This window comes from Eretmochelys imbricata, chromosome 3 (assembly GCF_965152235.1).
Source record: "Eretmochelys imbricata isolate rEreImb1 chromosome 3, rEreImb1.hap1, whole genome shotgun sequence".
Classification (NCBI taxonomy): domain Eukaryota; kingdom Metazoa; phylum Chordata; order Testudines; family Cheloniidae; genus Eretmochelys; species Eretmochelys imbricata.
This window is the reverse complement of record NC_135574.1, coordinates 12,347,727-12,368,657: the sequence shown is the minus strand read 5'-3', so window position 1 is coordinate 12,368,657 and position 20,931 is coordinate 12,347,727. Positions and strand designations below refer to the sequence as shown.

The 20,931-nt window shown below is 44.3% G+C and overlaps 1 protein-coding gene across 1 annotated transcript in view; it reads right to left on the bottom strand.

Moving 5' to 3' along the window:
- Positions 1-20,931, bottom strand: part of PKHD1 (PKHD1 ciliary IPT domain containing fibrocystin/polyductin) — a 370,485-nt gene that overhangs the window by 224,060 nt on the left and 125,494 nt on the right. The window contains exon 35 of the mRNA XM_077811517.1: positions 12,294-12,450. Within this exon, the coding sequence (XP_077667643.1) occupies positions 12,294-12,450 (157 nt within the window). The remainder of the gene's footprint in view (positions 1-12,293; positions 12,451-20,931) is intronic.

Genomic DNA, 20,931 nt, shown 5'->3' with positions numbered 1-20,931 from the left:
CCTGACAGGAAGTTTTTCCTAATGTCCAACCTAAACCTCCCTTGCTGCAATTTAAGCCCTTTGCTTCTTGTCCTAGCCTCAGTGGTACAGAGCACAATTTCTCGTCCTCCTCTTTATAACAATCTTTTCTGTACTTGAAAACGGTTATAATGTCCCCAGTCAGTCTTCTCTTCTCCAAACTAAACTAAACCCGTTTTTTTCAATCTTTCCTCAGAGGTCATGATTGCTAGACCTTTTACCATTTTTGTAGTGCTCCTATGGACTGTCTCTAATTTGTCCACATCTTACCTGAAAGGTGGCACCCAGAACTGGATACAATGCTCCAGTTGCGGCCTAATCAGCGTGGAGTAGAGTGGAAGAATTATTTCTTGTGTCTTGCTTACAACTCCTGCTGATTCATCCCAGTATTTCCCTATGTTTGCAATAGCAAATAACTGAGGTCTCTCATACCACTGTAGTATCTGTAGATATGGGGGTTTTAACAGCTACCACTGTGCCTGGGACCAGCTGGCTTTCCTTCTTCACAAGCTGCTCCCAACAGTTTTCATGCTAAGAGTTACAAAGGGCAAGGCTTCATGTTATTGTAGTTTAAAATAGCACGTCCTGTCCTTTCAGGGAAGAGAGAGAGAGTGTGTGTCTGTTTTTAATATGAAAAACAAAACAAAAACATGCACTGAACTGCCTGACACTTTCCTGGGGAGGTGGGAGGGTTGAATGTTGTAGTCTACTTAAAATTAAAAAGAAAAGATAAACCAATTAAATTCATTACTGGAATATTAGATAGAGCTTTGACCTCGAGAAGCTTCTGTTCAGAGAAGGGAGCTCAGTGATCTACAGCCAATATTTTAACCAGGGCTACCTACTGTTGACCAAACTAAGCCAAAGCCCCATGGTGCTTTGCAGCCAGGCCAAAGACAAACTGGAAAAACACTACTTGCATATTTAGTTACATACGCTGGTTAGTGCTGCGGGGGCAGTTACCAGATAAGGAAAAAACTTGTGTCAAGGTTTGTGAAGCTGACTTTTGCAAGCAGACTGGGAAACCAGGTCTCACAAACAGAACTATTAGCCAGGCATATAAATTGCTTTTGTGTTACTACCAGAAAACAGATGCATTCAGCTCTGACAAGCAAAATGTATCAATCAAAGCCTGGGAGGAGTTGTAGCTATAAGTGTGATTAAAAAGGAGACATTTATGTAACCAGAATAAGACAGTAGCTAATAGAGAATAAGTACAGTACATGCTATTTAGAATGCTTTATTTTCATGCTGAATTGTATAACCCTAAAAGTGTTCTATAGTTAGACGCTGTAACCTTTGCATGACTCCACTGTGTATAATATAAGAGTATCACCAGTCTTGAGAAATATACTTAACCAACTAACCTCTAGGTATTCATGCTATGCCTGGCTACTACGGATCCTCTGTCTTGCAAATGTGTATGGAGCCAGATAACCAAAGTCTCTAAGGTTTGTGTGTCACTGTTAGCAGGGTGCAGGGGACTGGACTAGATGACCTCTGGAGGGCCCTTCCAGTTCTATGATTCTATGAATATCATATACTATAACATATATATTACATGTTTTTGTAGAACTATGAATTTTATTCATGTTAAGTTTTTTCCCAGATGCTTTTTACTTATGTTAAGCTGTTTAACCAAAGGGAGACATGAAATGTTGTACTTCAGCGTTAGGTGCAGTCATTCCAGAGGGACAGGACAAGACAAACAAGTTTGTGGATGCTTAACTAACATGCCCTCTATACCCAACTATTGCAAGTGCAGGATGTCACTGAAATTTTGCAAAAAGAAAAGGAGGACTTGTGGCACCTTAGAGACTAACCAATTTATTTGAGCATAAGCTTTCATGAGCTACAGCTCCCTTCATCAGATGCATTCAGTGGAAAATTTCTGGATTGCTATGGTCAAATAAGATAAAAAACTTGTTTTCAATTTCTGTCCTGTTTATTGTAGGGTCTGTGTAAACATATCACAAAGTGTTCAAAAGCTTGTCAAAGACGACAGATAAAACTAGCTTTAAAGTAATGCAAAGAAATAGTGAGACCTTCATCTATTGTATATCGTATATAGAGAAGTAGAATGAAGCTCAGATTTTGAGACAGTTGACCTGCTGCGTTGCTGTCTCCCAGATGGGTTGGCAATGTATTGGCCTTCCTATCTGTATTATGCTGTATTAATCTTTGACTAATCATCGTTAATTAGTAAAGTTGATTAAGCCTAGCTACTTGACACCTTGCTATTGAATTAAATTGAACCCACAACACTACCAACAACATGTTTTTCCTCTCAGACTGTGATAAATCCTGTGTACTCAAGGCAGGTGTGCTTCTGCAGTGGGCTGAACAGACTGGTGAGGCTAGCCCTTTGTTCTCTCATCTCTAGCCCCTGAAGCCAATGGGACTACTCATATGAGTACCAGCTCACTAGTGCGAGAAAGGGGGTTTGCAATCTGGCCTTTTCACGAAAATGGCTTTCCCATAATCTGATGGGAGCAAGTACAATTCCACTGGCTGGAAGTTAAAGATATACAAAGGCAACACTGGGCTAGGTGCCATGTGAATATACAAGAAGACATAGTCATTGCCTCAAAAACCTAAGACGACAAAGACAGACAATGAATGGGTGACCTGAAGCAGCTAAAAGGTGATGTGTTCCAAAGGGCGTTGATAGGCATGTCACCACTTTTGAATGTGTATATTCTATGAACAATCCCCAGCGAACTTTCTGACAAATCACAGCTGGTTTCTTCTAAAAATGTGCGTGTGTGCACGCGCGCGCATGCTGTTACAGGGTCGGCCGCATCCCAAGCACCACCCTCGTCACTTGGAGTCGCTCTGTGACTCCCTGCCTCAGTTTCTCCTCTTCAGAAACCTTAGTAAACTCTGCACAATCCTTTTGTCTAATAACACTCCCTTCTCTCACTGTCTAGTTTGTTTATATAACATTCAAAACAAAATTCAGTCCTGGAGCTTCTCTTCCCCCTCTTCTCCCCTGAAGTCTGCTCTCGCAGCTCTTGCCTGCCTTGGCAGGCCACTCTCATCCCTACAGAGCAGAACTGAACCCTAACACCTGATATTTTCAAAACTGCGGAGCCCCCACACCTATCACTGAAGCCAACAGAAGCCAAGTCCTTCTGAAAATCAGTCCAAGAGCAGAGACAACGAATCCCTGGGAGTTAAGAAACAACAGCTTAATAACAGTTAAAAGCAAAGATTGGCAAATATTCAGGCTCAGTCATTTGAGTCATTTAATTATAACCTATATACAAACTTACTAGCACTTATGCCCTTACGTTGTTTGTTATGGCTGCACAAGAGAGCCTGGAATGTCCTACAAGGGACCTTGGGGTAATTTTATAAAAATCAATCAACTATTGTTATGGTAGCCTCCCCACCAATTCAAATAAATACAATTAAACCCATAATCTCTTCTGTGCTGTGATATGGAGACCAAACACATCTCTTTCAAATGGGAGAGAAAAGAAACATTCTGAGGCTATTTGATGTTTGGTGAGAACATCAAAACCATCACTTGTCTCGATTAAACCAGCAATTGGCCTTCACCTCCAGGCCTGGAAAGAATTTTTTTCCCATCCTCTTTTAAAAAAAAATAACCCAAAACTAAATCTGAGGCACTGCCCCCTTTCCCAGAGGGAAAAGAAATCCAACCAACAGCTAGAAAAACTGATAGAACAGTAAAGAAAACAAACCAGAAAATAAGATAGGGTCCACTTAGGTACTCTTTCACTTGAACCACCGACTGCACCAGAAGAATGATGAAGGGACTGGTGCGGGATAGACAGATATTTCTGCTCTGAAGTCTTATGTGAAACAAAGGAAAACAAGAGCAAATGGAGAGGAGGTGGAAATGCAATATGATACCTCTTCATTTCATAGAGTGTCTTGGGCTGGAACAAAAGAATACCAAACTGGCTCAGTCTCAAGGTCCACCTAATCCAGTACCCTGTCTCCAATAGATGCTTCTGAGGAAGGTGCAAGAACCTCAAGAGTTGGAAGTGATAAGATAACCTACCCACAAGGAAAGCTTTGACTGATCCCTGTTAGTTAGAGAATGAGTTATGCCTTGTAGTATGAGGCTTTTTATCCCTTCCAAAATGTTTGTCTGTTTTTAATCCTCATGATTATGGAGATTCTCATTGTCCATACACAGGGTGTTGAGTTCAACCCCATCTTTCTCATTAATATTTAGTTTGTGGTAGCATTCCAAATGTTGTAGGGATTTCCCAAACACAGAGGAAAGCACTCATTGAGGACCCTGTTTTGCTTTGATGTTATAAGCAATCAGCCTCCATATTATACCTTTAAGAGAAATATTGTATTCTTTAAATGAAATGTCTCATTAAAATAAGTACCATAGTTAAAATAAGTTTGGACATAAATGCCTGTAAATTTGGATGTAGGTTATAATTAGATTGTGCAGGGAAAAGGATGAAAGTGACTTTCACCAGATCCAATCCAGCTTCCCTACACAAGCTGAGTGAAGTGCTAAATGTAAACAAAAGATGTAAAGTAATTTTTAAGAGAATTGTTTTATAATCAATAATTTCAGTGTCACACAGGAAAGGGGTGTGTGTGTGTGTATACACACACACACACACAGATACACATATATACAGACACACACAATTATATCAACTGCATCCTCTTAACTATTGTATAAATGAAAAATCCAGTAGAATGCCCTTTGCCTAATGGAAAAGCATCTGCTGCTATTTGAAAGGTCACCTCCTCAATGGACATGTCCTCTCTCTTCTGCACAAGGGTTGTATCCTACCGTCGGTATACGAGGAAGGAGTTTTGTATCATAGGCTTTGGCCCTATATGACCAATGTTCCCAGACCCCTGGACTTGTTATTCTCAGCTCTCTTCACCATTGTATTTTATGATGATCCCACTAGAACCCCCTTGAGATGTGCTGAACCTCACAAATTATGTTCCTGGCATGCATCCCCAAATGGAAAACAGCAGGAGGAAATGGCTAGAGCTAGAACATCTTTCTTCAAACAACTGATCGTGCATAACAAGACTGCAGCGTGCTGGCAATCCATTTGATATGCTTGTTCTCAGCCTCCAAGGGGGTGCCTGCTGGGAGCAAACTAGAATGAAAAGAAAGATCCTGCTATGTAGATCCTCCTGCGCTCTCTTTTCATAGACTTCATTTATCGGCCTTAATTAAGGACAAGATACTAATTTTATGAACCCTGTTGCGTGCACCCTTTGGACATGCTCACATGAAACACGGATGAGCAACACAAGTTCACTGCATCCTGGGCTCCTACAGAGCAAGACACAAAGGAGTGAAGCGCTCATTACATTGACTCTGCCCCCAAAGCTGTCTGAACCAAAAGAGGCCAAAACTCACTGTACATGCCACACAGTGCATTCTCCCCACACACATTTAGGTCCCAATCCAGCAAAGCACTTGAATATATGCTTAGCTTCAAGTGCATAGGCAGTACCACTTAAGTCAATGGTACTACTCATGTGTTTTAACATTAAGTGTGTGCTCAAGAGCTATGCTAGATTGGGGCCTTAATCCAGCCTTGAGCTAGAGAGAGGCAGCTGCTTGAATGTTCTCCGTTAGAAATCATCTCCCAGGACCGATGCCCATGTTTTCTGGCTGGGTGCATTCATGCCCATCTGTTCAGATGCCATGTGCTCCTTGCAAGCTGGGTGGCCTCTTTCCTTGAAGTACAGGTGCCAAGCAATGGTGATTTAGATCACCAGCCTGCATAACGCTGCAAGAACCATCTCGTCTAGAGGAAGTCCCCCTACTCTGCCAGCACTGAGATGGCATCACAGACACTTGATCACATCTACAGTATGAGCCAAAGAAAGGGACAGCCAACCAGGGAGGAAGAGAGGTTACAATGGAGTGTGTGGATATTACTGGTTGCACCAGAACAAGGTATGTTACAGTAGATGCCTTGGAAATCTGGATGAAAGTCACTCAGCTGTATACGTTACAATCTGTATTACCCAAGGATACACAATGCAGCTACTCAGGGAAGGCCAGTCAGACCAGGAGACAAAATAGGTGAAGGTGACAGTCTGAGGGGCTTCCAAATCCCAACACCTGAGCTCCAAAGGAAAGACATGTTAGGCTCCTGTGGCAGGATAATGCTTTGGGGAAAGCCTCACAAAGGCTCCAAGGTAAAAAAAAAAAAAAAAAAATCACAAGAAGGGAACTGATGTGAAAGGGGTGTTTGATCTGCAGAACTGAACCTGCGCTCATTTCATAGAATCATAGACTCCGAGGCCAGAAGGGACCATTGTGATCTCACCTCCTGTACAACTCTGGCCATAGAACTTCCCCCCAAATAATTCCTTTTGAACTACAGCATATCTTTAAAAGAAATCCAATCTTGATTTTACAAAGGTCGCAATCCAGAAAAGCAGTTATGCACATGATTAGTCCCCCTGAAGTCAATGTGACTACTCTCACTTAAAAGTTAAACCTGGACACAAGTGCTTAGCTGAACCAGAGCCTTAATCCAGCTCTAATCTAGAAACAGGCAGCTGCTTGGACATTTCAACCTGCTGGAGACCAGCTCAGGCAAAACAGTTTGCTTTTAGCAAGGGAGGATGGTCTTGTAGCAGTGCCCTGGACTGACTCTGAGCAGTCAGTGTTCAATTCCTGGCTCAGTCACAGACTGCTTGTGTCATTGTGGGCCGAGTCACTGAAGTTCTCTGTGCCTCAATTACTAATATTCTGTTTGTATCCATTTCTGCCATGCTACATTTGTCTCATCTATTTAAATCGTAAGCTTGCAAGGGCAGGGAAGGTCTCTTACTAAGAATCATAGAATATCAGGGTTGGAAGGGACCTCAGGAGATCATCTGGTCCAATCCCCTGCTCAAAGCAGGACCAATCCCCAATTTTTGCCCCAGATCACTAAATGGCCCCCTCAAGGATTGACCTCACAACCCTGGGTTTAGCAGGGCAATGCTCAAACCACTGAGCTATCCCTCCCCCCTAAGCATTTTGCATAGTGCATAGCACAATGGGGCTCTGATCTCAGGACCTAGTGTAGGCCATACCTTAATGCATCGTCTTTTGTCTACAGATTAGCAAGGTTTAACGCTTGAGAGGAAGAATGGTCCAGCAGTCAGAGCTCTAGTTTGGTATTCAACAGACCTGGCTTGTCCCACCACAGACTTCTTCTGTAGCCTTGAGGAAGTGAGAGTCTCTCTGGGCCTCAGTTCCCCATCTGTGAAAAGGGGCTAACCTCACAGGGGCTTTGTGAGGACAAATGCATTAAGGATTATAAAATCCTGTGGGAATGGGGGCAAAAGAAGGACCTAGGATAGATCTAGGAGGACTCAAGAGAGCTTTTGCTCAGATAATTAGCAGCAGCATCTTCTTGCAGAGACTGGACTTCTCCATGCCAGTGAGTGGAGGAAGGAGGGGACCATGCTGCCTAAGCTTCCAGTCTGATCTTTGCAGGAGCCATATACAGTTCCTTTTGTTAGGAGGACTGGGATTAGCTTCCACTGATCTGCTGGAGTTCAGCCTGGGAAGCCTTGGAGGAGTCTTGGCAGCTATCAAACATGCGGAAAATCAATTTAGTTAGCGAACGAGCGCCCTAGGAGTCTAATATACATGCTGCAATCCCAGACAAAACAGGGGTTAAAATAGATGCATGTGCCCTACACTTAGCCACAAATCAGGATTTACAATTAAGGAAAAGAAATAGAAAAGCTGTCCAATTGCTACAGTTGTAAAGGCCTCAAAATTCCCCCGCAGGGAATTTCTTGTCCTACAAGTTGAATTCCATTGAAAAACACTGAGTTCTTGTTAAAAAAAAGAAAAAGAAAAAATATGTCCCTCCTTTCTTCCAAGACAGGTGGAATTTTATGATCCATTGACTATAATTAATCCAGACTTGATGCACATCATTGTAACAACCTAGAGATCTCATCACAGAGCAATAAAGAGAGACAGGACTGCCTTTCCCCCCAGTCTCTTTAAAACTCAATTAAAATATACATTGGATGCAACTTCCCATTAGCTGGTACTATTTGTACATCCCATGTTCTTTCTTTAATTAAAAAACATGCTTATTGCAATACTGCTAGAATCACTTTTACGGTATTTTAATTGTAATGTCTCTGTCTGATTAAAAAAAGAAAATATGAACTAGAAACTGCCTGCAAATAGTATCATCATGCACAGCCCAAATGGACTGAGCATAACAAACAATGGCTCAGATAACCAAGCATCGCAGCCAGTCTATAAACGAGGAAAATAATGGGTATGAGGGGGATCTGCAAAAGGTGACTGGACGACACAGAAGACTGGACAAAGATAAAAAACTTGCCACTTCTAGGGTACCAGTTCAAACTCAACCTATATCAGCAATGACTGCAGTGGCTGTTGGCTGATGTGCCCCTGTATGTGCCTCAACAGGATCCTATGACTGATGGTATTGAAGGCCAGAGGAAGGATCACTGCAAAGGACTCCTGTCCAAAGCCAAGAGAAGGTTAGCCAGCTATGTGTATAGGGCCACGTTGATGGGAAGAGGTGCAAAAGGGAGACAGAAGAGCTAAATTAATACAAATGAAAAGGCCTCCTGATATAACACCAGAACTGTGTTAACCTCATGCCTGGTAAACAAGTTAACACCAATTAAACAAAATTGGTTTGTTGGAAATTAGACCTAATTGTTGGACAAAATAATAGGGGGATGGACTATTCCACCCAACACTTCCTTGGCAGTCCTCAGGAAAAGACTTTTTGGGGAAGATTATGTCTACCGTGGCCACGGACTGACTGAAAGAAGGGGAAGGAGCGAGCTTCACCATCATGGCTGCCACCACTGCTGTCTCCTGAGACGCCGGGATCCAGTGGGACATCATTGTGTCTTCTTCATCCTGAGAAAACCGGACAAGAGAGAAGAACCTAGATGCCACCTCCACCAGCTAAATCCCAAAGGCCACCTGGGATGTAAGACCATGTAATCCCTTCCCCCATGTGTGTTCTGTTTAATAACGCTCTGGCTTAGCCAGCCACCACTATATTTTGCAATACTGCTGTAAGCCTGTCACCCAAGAGAGGTATTTAAAAGCAATGCCCCAAATGGCCCAACGATGGCACAAGTTTGCCAGGTCTTATCAGCCACTCAGAGACTGTGTGCTGGGCTTGTGTTTCTCCAGCACTGAGTCTGCAAGTGAGAGTCAACACCTGAGAGAGAAGCTGCATTTTCTCTTTGCTGTTTTTTCCATGTCCCTCTTGGGTGTGTGCGTCTTGTTTTGTTTTCTAAAAAACAGGATCAAACCTCAACAGCAACAACAACAGCTCCAGCCCATCTCAACTAACTTCTTCTCTTTATCCCCAAAAGTACAGTTATCACCATCCGCGTTTCTTGCATGCAGCCACCGGTGGATTTTTTTGCAGCCACCAAAGCATGGGCAGAGACTGGGGGGCAAAGCAGCAGTCCCTCCCTGCAGCACGCATCTGTTGCTCCTGAATGGCTGGCTTCAAGGGCAGTCAGATGCTCCGCCTTGGTGTTTGCACTGGTGCTGCCAGCAAGGATCGGTGCCCTGCACCATGCAGCCTTCTTGGGGCCTCCAGGCAGTGCCTCTGGAGACACGTGCATGGCACCAGAGGCAGCTCTTGTCAGTGGAGATGGCTGCGGCGTTTGGTCACCAGGATAGTTCCTGGGCAGCTCCCCCGCACCGGCAGTCTGGGACGCTGCAGACGGCCGGTGAGTGCCCAACCCACCTTCCTGGGGCAGTCTTTCACTGAATGGCCATGGGAGACAGGGACAGAGATGGATCAGCGTTTCCCGCATCTGGGGCTGCACTCACTATTCACAGTTGCTCTAGCTACTACAGCAGGTCAATGACTCTAGGCTGCTGCAGGGCTTGGCAGCTTCCTGTCATAGTGAGGGGCTCCCACTCCATGACAAGCTCTGAGCACAAGAATAGGAGCAAAGTCCAGGTGAGCTAAAGGGGGATCTCTACTTCCTACCGCCCAGCCCCAGTGTGTAGAGGCCATGCCCTACCAGGGGGCTTCTATCTGTGTTCCCATGTGGTGCATGCAGCCTGCCAGTATCACGCCTTCTTATTAGCATCAAGAGCTCCATCGGTGATGCGGGGTGAGTCTGAGCACAGGGGAATCCTTCCTCACTGCCACTTACAGGAACGGGTTTGCTGCTTTTCAACAAGTACAGAAGTATTGTAAGGAAAATTGTCAGATCAGCCACCAGCAAGAGTTGGCCATCCCACTCTGAGGCCACTAAAACTGTTGTGAGAACCTCTGATCTAAAAGACTGTCATACAGGGGTTTTTCCTTATAAAATCTGTTTACAGCTAATGGGAAAGGGAAAAACGGACCTGATTAAAATGAAAGCCTCACATAACACTTTACATTTCAAATGCTTTAATTGTTTTCCCTTCTTTTCTGTATCATTAATAAAGAACTTAAAAAAATTTTAATGGTATGTTTGCCATGGTACTACGCAGGCTGAGGTATCTGGTTATAAAACCCTGAACCCTGTTTAAAACTGTTTAATGTTGGATAGTTTCAGGGTCATGTTAACACCTTTGACTCTTTCAGCCCATTTATTCCATCTAAATTACTGTAATACAAGAGAACCAAGTGTGCTTGGTATCATAAATGCCCTTCTCAGAGTCACTGGGTCTAAAATAGTCTAATGTTGGTTTAATAACTGTACCGTACCTACCATATTGTGTGGGTCAGCTGAATGGGCTTGTTTGAGAATGAAAAGGAGCATGACGGAGAGGGAAAAAATTGCTTTTGAATATGAGTCCAAGCCACAAAGACCCTGTTTCCAAACTTCACTGAAAATAATGGAAAGACTCCCATCAAATTCACTGGGCTTATGGATCAAGCCCATGGTTCAGAGTTGTGTCTGACCTTCCTTTCTTATTCAGTTTCTTGCTCTGGATCTATTTCATAGGTTTGGGCTGAACCACAAAGTTTAGACCCAGATTTGGATCCAAACTTGCTAGGATTTTGGATCCTGCATTCTAGTTCAGACCACCTCATACTTGTGATACAGATATGCATTCCAGCAGGATAATCTCATTTGGGCTGAAAACGACCAAGAACCTATTTTCAGAGGCTTAGAACTTTCAGCAGGAGGTTGGTGGGGAGGAGGGGAGGATTTGGCTAAAACATTTTCATGCTTGATCTCGCCCCCAGCTTGATTAAAATATTTATTTTCTTTGTTCAGGTGGAAGAAAACCTGATAAAATTCCACCCCACTATTCTGGGAGATCGCTGATAAAGGGATAGAAGTGGGAAGGAAAGTTCTTTCCATTTTCAGATTTCTTTATCGTCTGTTAACTCAAAACTGAGTTAAAATACATTAAAATATCACATTCCTTGCATCTGTAGTCCTCAATGAAGGTTTAGCCACAGATCCTCAAAGATATTTAGATGCCCAACTCCCATCGATTTCAATGGGAGTTAGGAGCCTAAATGCCTTTGAGGATTTGGGCCTTAATACCTATGACATTTGTTAAGAAATCTCTTTTACAAACCATTAAGTGTAAGCATTTAAAACACAACACAAAGTCCTTTGCTTACTTTTTAGGCCCCAATCCTGAAAACATTTACGCATGTGCTTAAACTTAAGCATGTGCAGAAGGGTGTGCAGGATTGGGGCCCTCATTTTGAGGATGGAAATGTTTCTACTGGCGAATGGCAGGTTATTTTTGTCCTTAATTGTGTATTGACTCCAACCGAGCTGCATCTATTTACACCAAATCTGAATTTGACTCGGGGTAAGTAAGTACTACAGGCCTGATGCTTTCTCTCTTAATTGTGCTGTATTACTTACACAACACTAACGGAGTGCTAGGATCATGGATTATTTATTACATTCTGTAACTGTAGCCTATAATTCTGTAACAACATCATTAGTTCTGTAAAGGCTTTTCCAACACACTTGCATCAAAGATACCACACAAGACATAGGTGATTATTGTTACCAGTACCACTATTATCCCTGATGGCTGTGCAGAAGAGCTCTGCTTTCAGTAGTCCTACTCATATTGTCATTATGCCTCAAACGGCATAAACGATGCTTTCTGCATACAGAATAATTAAACAGATACCTCCCCCCATCCTCACTATGTTTACCAAACACTGATGCTGTGTCTTTGACGCTCCTGTCTGACCAGGTGCCTTGGCACAGTTTATTTGATTGGGGGGCGGGGAGAGGGAGGAGAGAATGAAACGCTACAGCCTGCAAGAAACAAACAGACAAAAACCTCCTCAGACCTTTGACGTGCAGAAAGTTGAGGATGCCAGTGGTGGTATCCAGCAGCAGCGTCTGGCCTCTTTCTACTGTGACATTAGCGCCATCTTGTGGCAAGTGCCCATCAAGCCAGCTGGAGTTCTTAGACCATCGGCCGCAGAATTGGAGGGGGAGGTGCCTCTGAAAAAGAAAATAAGGGTCTTAAAATTGACCTTAGATTTTTTTTTAAATTATGAAACTGGAAATAACTTTAAAACAAATTATAAGTGTGGTCATGCAGGTCCTTGTCCCAACCTCCTGTTGTCACCAAGCATGGAAATACTTGTCAGGGGAGAATGGACCCAAGTTTTACCTGGCATACCTTAAGTGAAGTTCATTTACTCCAGTCTTTTCTGCTAGGCTCATTGCGCTGTATATTCCCGCCCCTCTTCCGCCCCCCCCCCCCCAATATCCATCCCACTCCCCCTTTGTTATATAGAAGAGAGAGGAGGGAATCCAAGTTTCTTGGTGTGTGTTTTCTCCACTACAATATCTAGACTCAACTCACAGTCTACTTCAAAAGTGGCTCTAGACTCACCACAAAGGTTAGGCCTGGATAGACCTTAGAGGAAATGCTAGATAGCATGTCTAGCAATAGACCTACCTCGAGAGGTACTGCAAGGATTAGTCAATATTTACAGCATATGCACCACAGTAATCCATGTGCTTGTTACCATCAGACTGGATTAGTGTAACACAGGATATATGTGGCTTCTCTAGAGGGTGAAAAGATTGATGTAGTAGACAGGGCATGACAAGGACTCAAGAAACCTGGGTTCATCCACAGACTCCCTGGTTGGCTTTGGGCAAATCACAGTCTACCCCGTCTCAGTTCTCCATGTGTGAAATGGGGATGATACTTCCCTACCTCACAGGGTGTTGTGAAGATAAAACCCTTTATGACTGTGAGAGGCCCAGTTACCAGAGTGATGAGGGCCATGTACCCTGGCAGATTCAGCAACACCAGCGAGTGTGAAATGCACCTGCCTGCTTCCTTACTGACTATTCTTCTCTGGAGCACATTACACCTGATTGCTATAGATTGCACCCATTTGTTTCTGTGTGAAATTCAAAACACTGATTCTGATCAATGAAGCCCTATGTGGCTTCAGTCCTGTCTACCTCAGAATCTCTCTCCCCATATGCTATCTTGATAAATCAGATGGTCTGGCATGGTCCTGACAACAGTTCCCAGATATCAGTAGTAGGAACTAGAGGCAGGGCATTCTCCAGGGGACAGGGATGGGGTTTTGTTTATTTCAATGGCTCAACAAGGCCCAAATTTCCAGGGCACACCGCGTGTTGGCCCACGAAAGCTTAGGCTCCAATACGTCTGTTAGTCTATAAGGACTCTTTGCCACTTATTCACTAAAGATTTTGCTAGACCCTTGAGTGATTCAAATGTAGTTTGTAGGGTAGAAGTAGGGTTTTTTTTCCCAATTGACTTGCCATCAGTTTTGTTTTTTGCTGACCAATGTTTTATACAGACTGTTCATGCACCACTTCGAGCCTGACAGGGGTGCATTTTGGAAAACAAACATTTAGGTAGATAAGAATTTGCTACACTAGACAGGACTAATAGTCCATCAAGTCTGCTATCCGGTCTCCACAGCTTGGATTCTTATCAGAACCAAACCTTTTTTGGGCTCCTTGCTGGTGGGAACATTAGAAGTGGCTAATGTTGACCAATATATGCTACCTAGCATATAGATCATATTAATATGCATCACCTGCACCACACGTATATTAGTGTGCATTAAGCACAAACAGAATTAAGTACAAACCGTATAGTAGTTATATAACCTAAATTGGCCTCTACCTTTACTATAATCCTATTCTCTTATGCTAAGTATCCCATAACACCTTGCATTACCCGAAGTAAGCTTTGGCTTAAGTACATAGGAAAATTGTCAGGACCAGGACATATGATTATTTTATCATAGCAATAGGTAGGGAGTTATTCTCCCAGGCCAGTACTGGAATCTCCCAAAGGAAGAAGACAAGACATATAATTGTTTTGGCCTAGTACAAACCTAGGAGATGCCATCACGCCCTTTAGTACCTGGAATGCATGTGTTCAGAACTGATTGGTAAAACACTAGTTTCAGGTGATGTACGCTGTACCTTTTACTTGTAAACTGGTAGGGTACAAAAAGATGGCTTTAGAGGTGTAATTCTGGGTGCACACCTTCTGCGTAAGGTTAACGTAGCAATGCTGCACAAGACGGCTTCCCGGAGATTGGTATCGTATAGAACCTCTCTCCTGTACAACATTATTATTGGCTTTTAGTAATAAACATGACTGACATTGGTTATTTAGTCTCTTGAGTATATTTCATAATGAATTAAAGTGTGGTCAAGCAATTGACTATACAATTTGTCAACACTAGATAGTACTATTTATTTACAGTAGCACTAACAATGTGCTGGGTGCTTTCTACACATTCACAGAAATCACAGAAATGTTGGACTGGAAGGGACCTCAGTAAATCATCTAATCCAGTCCCCTGCACTCAAGGAAGGACTAAGTATTATCTAGACCATCCCTGACAGGTGTTTATCTAACCTGTTCTTAAAAACATCCAATGATGGAGATTCCACAACCTCCCTACATAATTTGTTCCAGTGCTTAACTATCCTTACATAGGGTTGCCAACTTTCTACTCGCACAAAACCGAATACCCTTGCCCTGCCCCTACTCTGCAGCCCCGCCCATGCCCCGCCCCTTCTCCGAGGCTCACTCCATCTCCTCCTCCCTCTGTCGCTTACTTCCCCACCATCACTCACTCGCTCATTTACACTGGGCTGGCTCAGAGGATTGGGTGCGGGAGGGGGTGAGGGCTCTGGCTGGGGATGCGGGCTCTGGGTTGAGGCTAGGGATGAGGGGTTTAGGGTGCAGGAGGGTGCTCTGGGCTGGGATCGAGAGGTTTGGAGGGTGGGAGGGGGACCAGGGCTGGGGCAGGGGGTTGGAGCCTGGGAGAGGGGCAGGGGTGCAGGCTCTGGACAGCTCTTACCTCAAGCAGCTCCCGGAAGCACTGGCATGTCCCCTCTCCGGCTCCGATGCTGAGGCGTGGCTAGGCAGCTCTGCGCACTACCCTGTCCACAGACTCCTGGCCAATGGGAGCTGCGGAGGTGGGGCTTGGGGAAGGGACAGCACATGGAGCCCCCTGACTCATGTAGGAGGCAGACGGGGGACATGCCGGCTGCTTCTTGGGAGCCGCACAGTGCAGAGGCTAGCAGGGAACCTGCCAGCCCCACTGTATGGCGCCGCTATCTGCACAGTCAATGGCCCAGTCAGCGGTGCTGACTGGAGCCGCCAGGATCTCTTTTCATAGAATCATAGAATATCAGGGTTGGAAGGGACCCCTGAAGGTCATCTAGTCCAACCCCCTGCTCGAAGCAGGACCAATTCCCAGTTAAATCATCCCAGCCAGGGCTTTGTCAAGCCTGACCTTAAAAACCTCTAAGGAAGGAGATTCTACCACCTCCCTAGGTAACGCATTCCAGTGTTTCACCACCCACTTAGTGAAAAAGTTTTTCCTAATATCCAATCTAAACCTCCCCCACTGCAACTTGAGACCATTACTCCTCGTTCTGTCATCTGCTACCATTGAGAACAGTCTAGAGCCATCCTCTTTGGAACCCCCTTTCAGGTAGTTGAAAGCAGCTATCAAATCCCCCCTCATTCTTCTCTTCTGCAGGCTAAACAATCCCAGCTCCCTCAGCCTCTCCTCATAAGTCATGTGTTCTAGACCCCTAATCTTTTTTGTTGCCCTTCGCTGGACTCTCTCCAATTTATCCACATCCTTCTTGTAGTGTGGGGCCCAAAACTGGACACAGTACTCCAGATGAGGCCTCACCAATGTCGAATAGAGGGGAACGATCACATCCCTCGATCTGCTCGCTGTGCTCCTACTTATACATCCCAAAATGCCATTGGCCTTCTTGGCAACAAGGGCACACTGCTGACTCATATCCAGCTTCTCGTCCACTGTCACCCCTAGGTCCTTTTCCGCAGAACTGCTGCCTAGCCATTCGGTCCCTAGTCTGTAGCGGTGCATTGGATTCTTCCATCCTAAGTGCAGGACCCTGCACTTATCCTTATTGAACCTCATCAGATTTCTTTTGGCCCAATCCTCCAATTTGTCTAGGTCCTTCTGTATCCTATCCCTCCCCTCCAGCGTACCTACCACTCCTCCCAGTTTAGTATCATCCGTTGAAAACCGGACACCTGGTCACCCTATCCTTACAGTTAGGGAGTTTTTCCTAGCATCTTGCCGAAATCCCCCTTACTGCAATTTAGGCCCATTCTTTCTTGTCCTGTCCTCAGTGGTAAGGAGAACAATTTATCCTCCTCCTCTTGAAAACAATCTTTTATGTACTTTAAGACTGTTACCATGTCCCTCCTCGGTCTTTTCTTCTCCATACTAAACAAACCCAATTTTTTCAATTTTTCCTCGTACCTCATGTTTTCTTGACCTTTAGTCATTTTTTGTTGCTCTCTTCTGAACTTTCTCCAATTTGTCCACATCTTTCCTGAATTGTGGTGCCCAGAACTGGGCACAATGCTCCAGTTGAGACTTTAACAGTGCTGAGTAGAGTTGATGAAATATTTCTTGTTTCTCCTGATAATACAGCCCAGAATTATGTTCACTTTTTTTTTGCATTACATTGTTGACTCATATTTAGTTTGTGATCTACTATAACCCCAAGATCTTTTTCTACAGTACTCCTTCCTAGGCAGTCATTTCCCATTTTGTGTTTGTGCAATTGATTATTCCTTCCTAAGTGTTGTACTTTGCATTTGTCCTTATTGAATTTCATCCTATTTATTTCAAACCACCTCTTCAGTTTGTTAACATCACTTGGAATTCTAAACCTGTCCTTCAAAGCACATGCAACTCTCCCAGCTTCGTATCTTCCACAAACTTTATAAATGCACTCTTTATGCCATTATCCAAATCATTCATGAAGATATTGAATAGAACCAGACCTTGGACAGATCCATGTGGGACCCCACTCAATATGCCCTTCCTGCTTGACTGTGAACCACTGATAACTACTCTTTGAGTACAGTTTTCCAACCAGTTGTGCACCCACCTGTTTCATAAGTTTATCTAGGTTATATTTCCCTAGTTTGTTTATGAGAAAAGCATGTGAAGCAGTATTAAAGCCTTACTCAAGTCCAGATATATCACATCTACTACTTCACATCATCCATAAGGCTTGATACCCTGTCAAAGGAGGATAGTGGGTTGGTTTGACATAATTTATTCTTGACAAATCCATTTTGACTGTTAATTATCACCTTATCCTTAAGGGGTGGTACTACAATGAGAAGCTCACAATGTAAATACAGACTGAGAAATACAGGCAGAGGTTAGGAGAAGGGGAGCAACAATATGCAATGCACCTACAAGTCAAATCTTTTCACTGTTGGCAACATGGAAGAAGTGGGTCTTAAATAGGGACTCACGTATGGACAGGGTAGATGCCTTGAACCTTAGATAAATACTCATCTCTTTAAAGAAAATAAGGTTCTCTCAGCAACAGAGAAATGGAAAAAACAGGTTGTATGAGGAAGCAGGGTTTTCAGAAAATCAAGCCTTTCATGGGTCCTTGCTAAAGTAAATATTTCACTCTTCATGAGGAATCTCCAACATTAAAGGAACTTTTGTTCAATGGGGAACAAGCAAAGGAGGAGGTATAAAACATCTTTATTTCTTCTCCATTGCTTTGCAGTATGTCTCAGCAGAACAAATGCTGCTTTGCCAAATGGCAGGGCAGGCCAACCCATGCAACAATATCCTAATGTTTATAACTACCTGTCTGACGGCGTCTCGGCCACTCTGTGTAGTACATTAGGGGTGATGGCTGATATCTGGTTACCATCAAATGGTTTGCCTCCTTCTACCTAGGAGCATTCCTCTGAGACAAGGCTCTTATTGAGCCTGATACAATACCCACTGAAGTCAAGAAGGGTCTTTCCACTGACTTCAACAGGCCCTTTATGTTGTGATAGGCATGGAAAAAAGTGGTTGCTCTTATTGTTTAGTACTTGTATCACTTTTTGGGTAGGTAGGCCTCTAGAGGAATTGAGAAGAAATGGTCGCTTTGTGATTTTGGCTTCCTGAGAACAGAAGCTCATCATTGGACCTAGGGTCTCACACAGGGTGCAGATGTAACCCACACACCTTCTGGGTGTGGTGTTCTGTCCCACTATTGGCACCGAGACCACTTAAAGAGAGAGATATAAAATGAGTCTGCTCCACAGCCTTAGCTAAGAGCCAGTTGGCTCTAGCTCATGCAGTAGAGGCTCATGCACTAAGCTCCAGAGAGCCGCGGTTTGATCCTGCCTGCTAATGACCAGGGTCTGTTGATGTTATACAGACTCCTCAACTCTTTTCATTTATGTCCTCTCTTTCCAACATGAAATGTGTCTCTCTTTTTTCATCCCTCCCCACCCCCCGCCCACAAACACAAGTACAATCCCCCTGGGCAGAGGCCAGCTACTATTCCCAATGCCATCCCATATGACGCCAAAAACCCAGATGTAGTGATGCTTCCCAAGCCAATTATGGCTGGGAATAGTCCACAAAATAAGATCCTTCATCCATCCTAAGGACCAACTCAGAAAAGGCATAAACCACCCTACTAGACATTACTTTTTGTTTATTTGTATTATGGTAGCACCTAGGAGCCCCATAGTGCTAGTTCCTTCCCCCAAGGAATTTACAGTTGTGACAAAGTTCTTCCTCTACCTTGGTGGGTATAGCTGTGCGACAGCTACAACTCCCTGGGCTACTTCCCCATGGCCTCCTCCCAACACCTTCTTCATCCTCACCATAGGACCTTCCTCCTGGTGTCTGATAATGCTTGTACTCCTCAGTTCTCCAATGGTACGCCTTCTCACTCTCAGCTCCTAGTACCTCTTGCTCCCAGCTCCTCACATGCACACCACAAACTGAAGAGAGCTCCTTTTTAAACCCAGGTGCCCTGATTAGCCTGCCTTAATTTATTCTAGCAGCTTCTTGATTGGCTGCAGGTGTTCTAATCAGCCTGTCTGCCTTAATTGTTTCCAGAAAGTTCCTGATTGTTCTGGAACCTTCCCTGTTATCTTACCCAGGGAAGAGGGACCTACTTAACCTGGGGCTAATATATCTGCCTTCTATCACTCTCCTGTAGCCATCTGGCCCGACCCTGTCACACAGTCTAACTATCCAAGGCAGAATAAGGAAGTTTTATCATCTGAATGGCTCAATCTTTGAAGTGGAGTTTTAAAAAAAAAAAAAAACCTCTAAATATACAAATAGATCAATACCAACCATCCACGCAACCTCAAGGCCTAGCTCTGGCCAGCTGGCAAAATCCTGTCAATGTCATGGCAGGAATGGGTCTGAAGAAGGGACTTGAAGGGGGAAAAAAAGGATGGATCAGTTCAAGGAGCATGCTCCACCTGCAAAGGGCAGCATGAAAGAAAGCACAAGATGCTTGTGGGAGAAGCAGGCCGTCTAGGCTAGTACCCTTGGAAGAGCTGAGAGGCCATGAGAGACTCAGTAAGAACCATGAGACGATAATAGGGAGGAGCAGAGCTACAAAGGGCCTTACATGGTAGTGTGGCCTAGTGGATAAGCACTAGCCTAGGAGTCAGGAGAGCGGGGTTCTGTTCCTGGCTCTGCCACTGACTGATTTGTAACCTTGGGCCAGTCACTTCCTCACTCGCTTGGTCTTGTCTATTTAGACTATGAGCTCTTTGGGACAGCCATTCTCTCATTTATGTGGTTGTATAGCACACAGTGCAATGGGACCTCTTGGCACTACCATAATACAAATAGTGGTAAAGGCAAGGGGGCCTTATGTATTGTTCTGTCCTATGTGACAACAGTACTCCTCCACCTCACGAGGGTGTTATAACTGATGTTAGTAAGATTTGTCAAGTACCTAGAGCCCCTCAAAGGAAAGCTACTAGCTAGCTGCAGAATAAATAGCAGGGTAGCCCTTTTTATCAAGTATTAGATGGGCACAGAAGCCATCCTGGCTCATTGTGTCACAACTCCATGTTCCTCCCTTTTCTCCCATAGCAGGTCTCAGCCTTCCCTCCCACTCCCGGTTTGTTCAGTGATGGCCACGAAAGGCGAAGAATAGCCGCACACAGTTTTCCATAGAAGTGAGACTCTTTTTTTGGTTCTAGTTAGAACCCAGCACTCCTGCAATGTCATTCTATAATCAGTTCCTGTTAACACTGAAGAGCAGCAGCAGCTGCAGTGGCCGAGGTCATGGCTGACTGCCTCTCCGGACACGTTTGTTTGATGAGCCTGTAGAACCAGTGGGAGGGGAGGGGAAGGGAGTGCATGGGGCCGAGCGCTGCTTATGCTGTCTTTTGTTCTTTCATTTCATCCGTCGTCAGAGGTGGTTCTGATCCAGCTTTTCTGCGAGCGGAAGTGATGTGGGCCCAAAACAGAAATCTGAGATCTGAACACACCCAGACCTGGATCCAGAGCTGATATCTGGGCCTCTGCCAAACAGAGGAGGAGTGCAGGTTTCATGGAACTCTACTTATAACCACTGGCTTGTTTGTGAGCTACTTCCTTTCCTGCAGATACATATCTTCCCCTTCTGCCC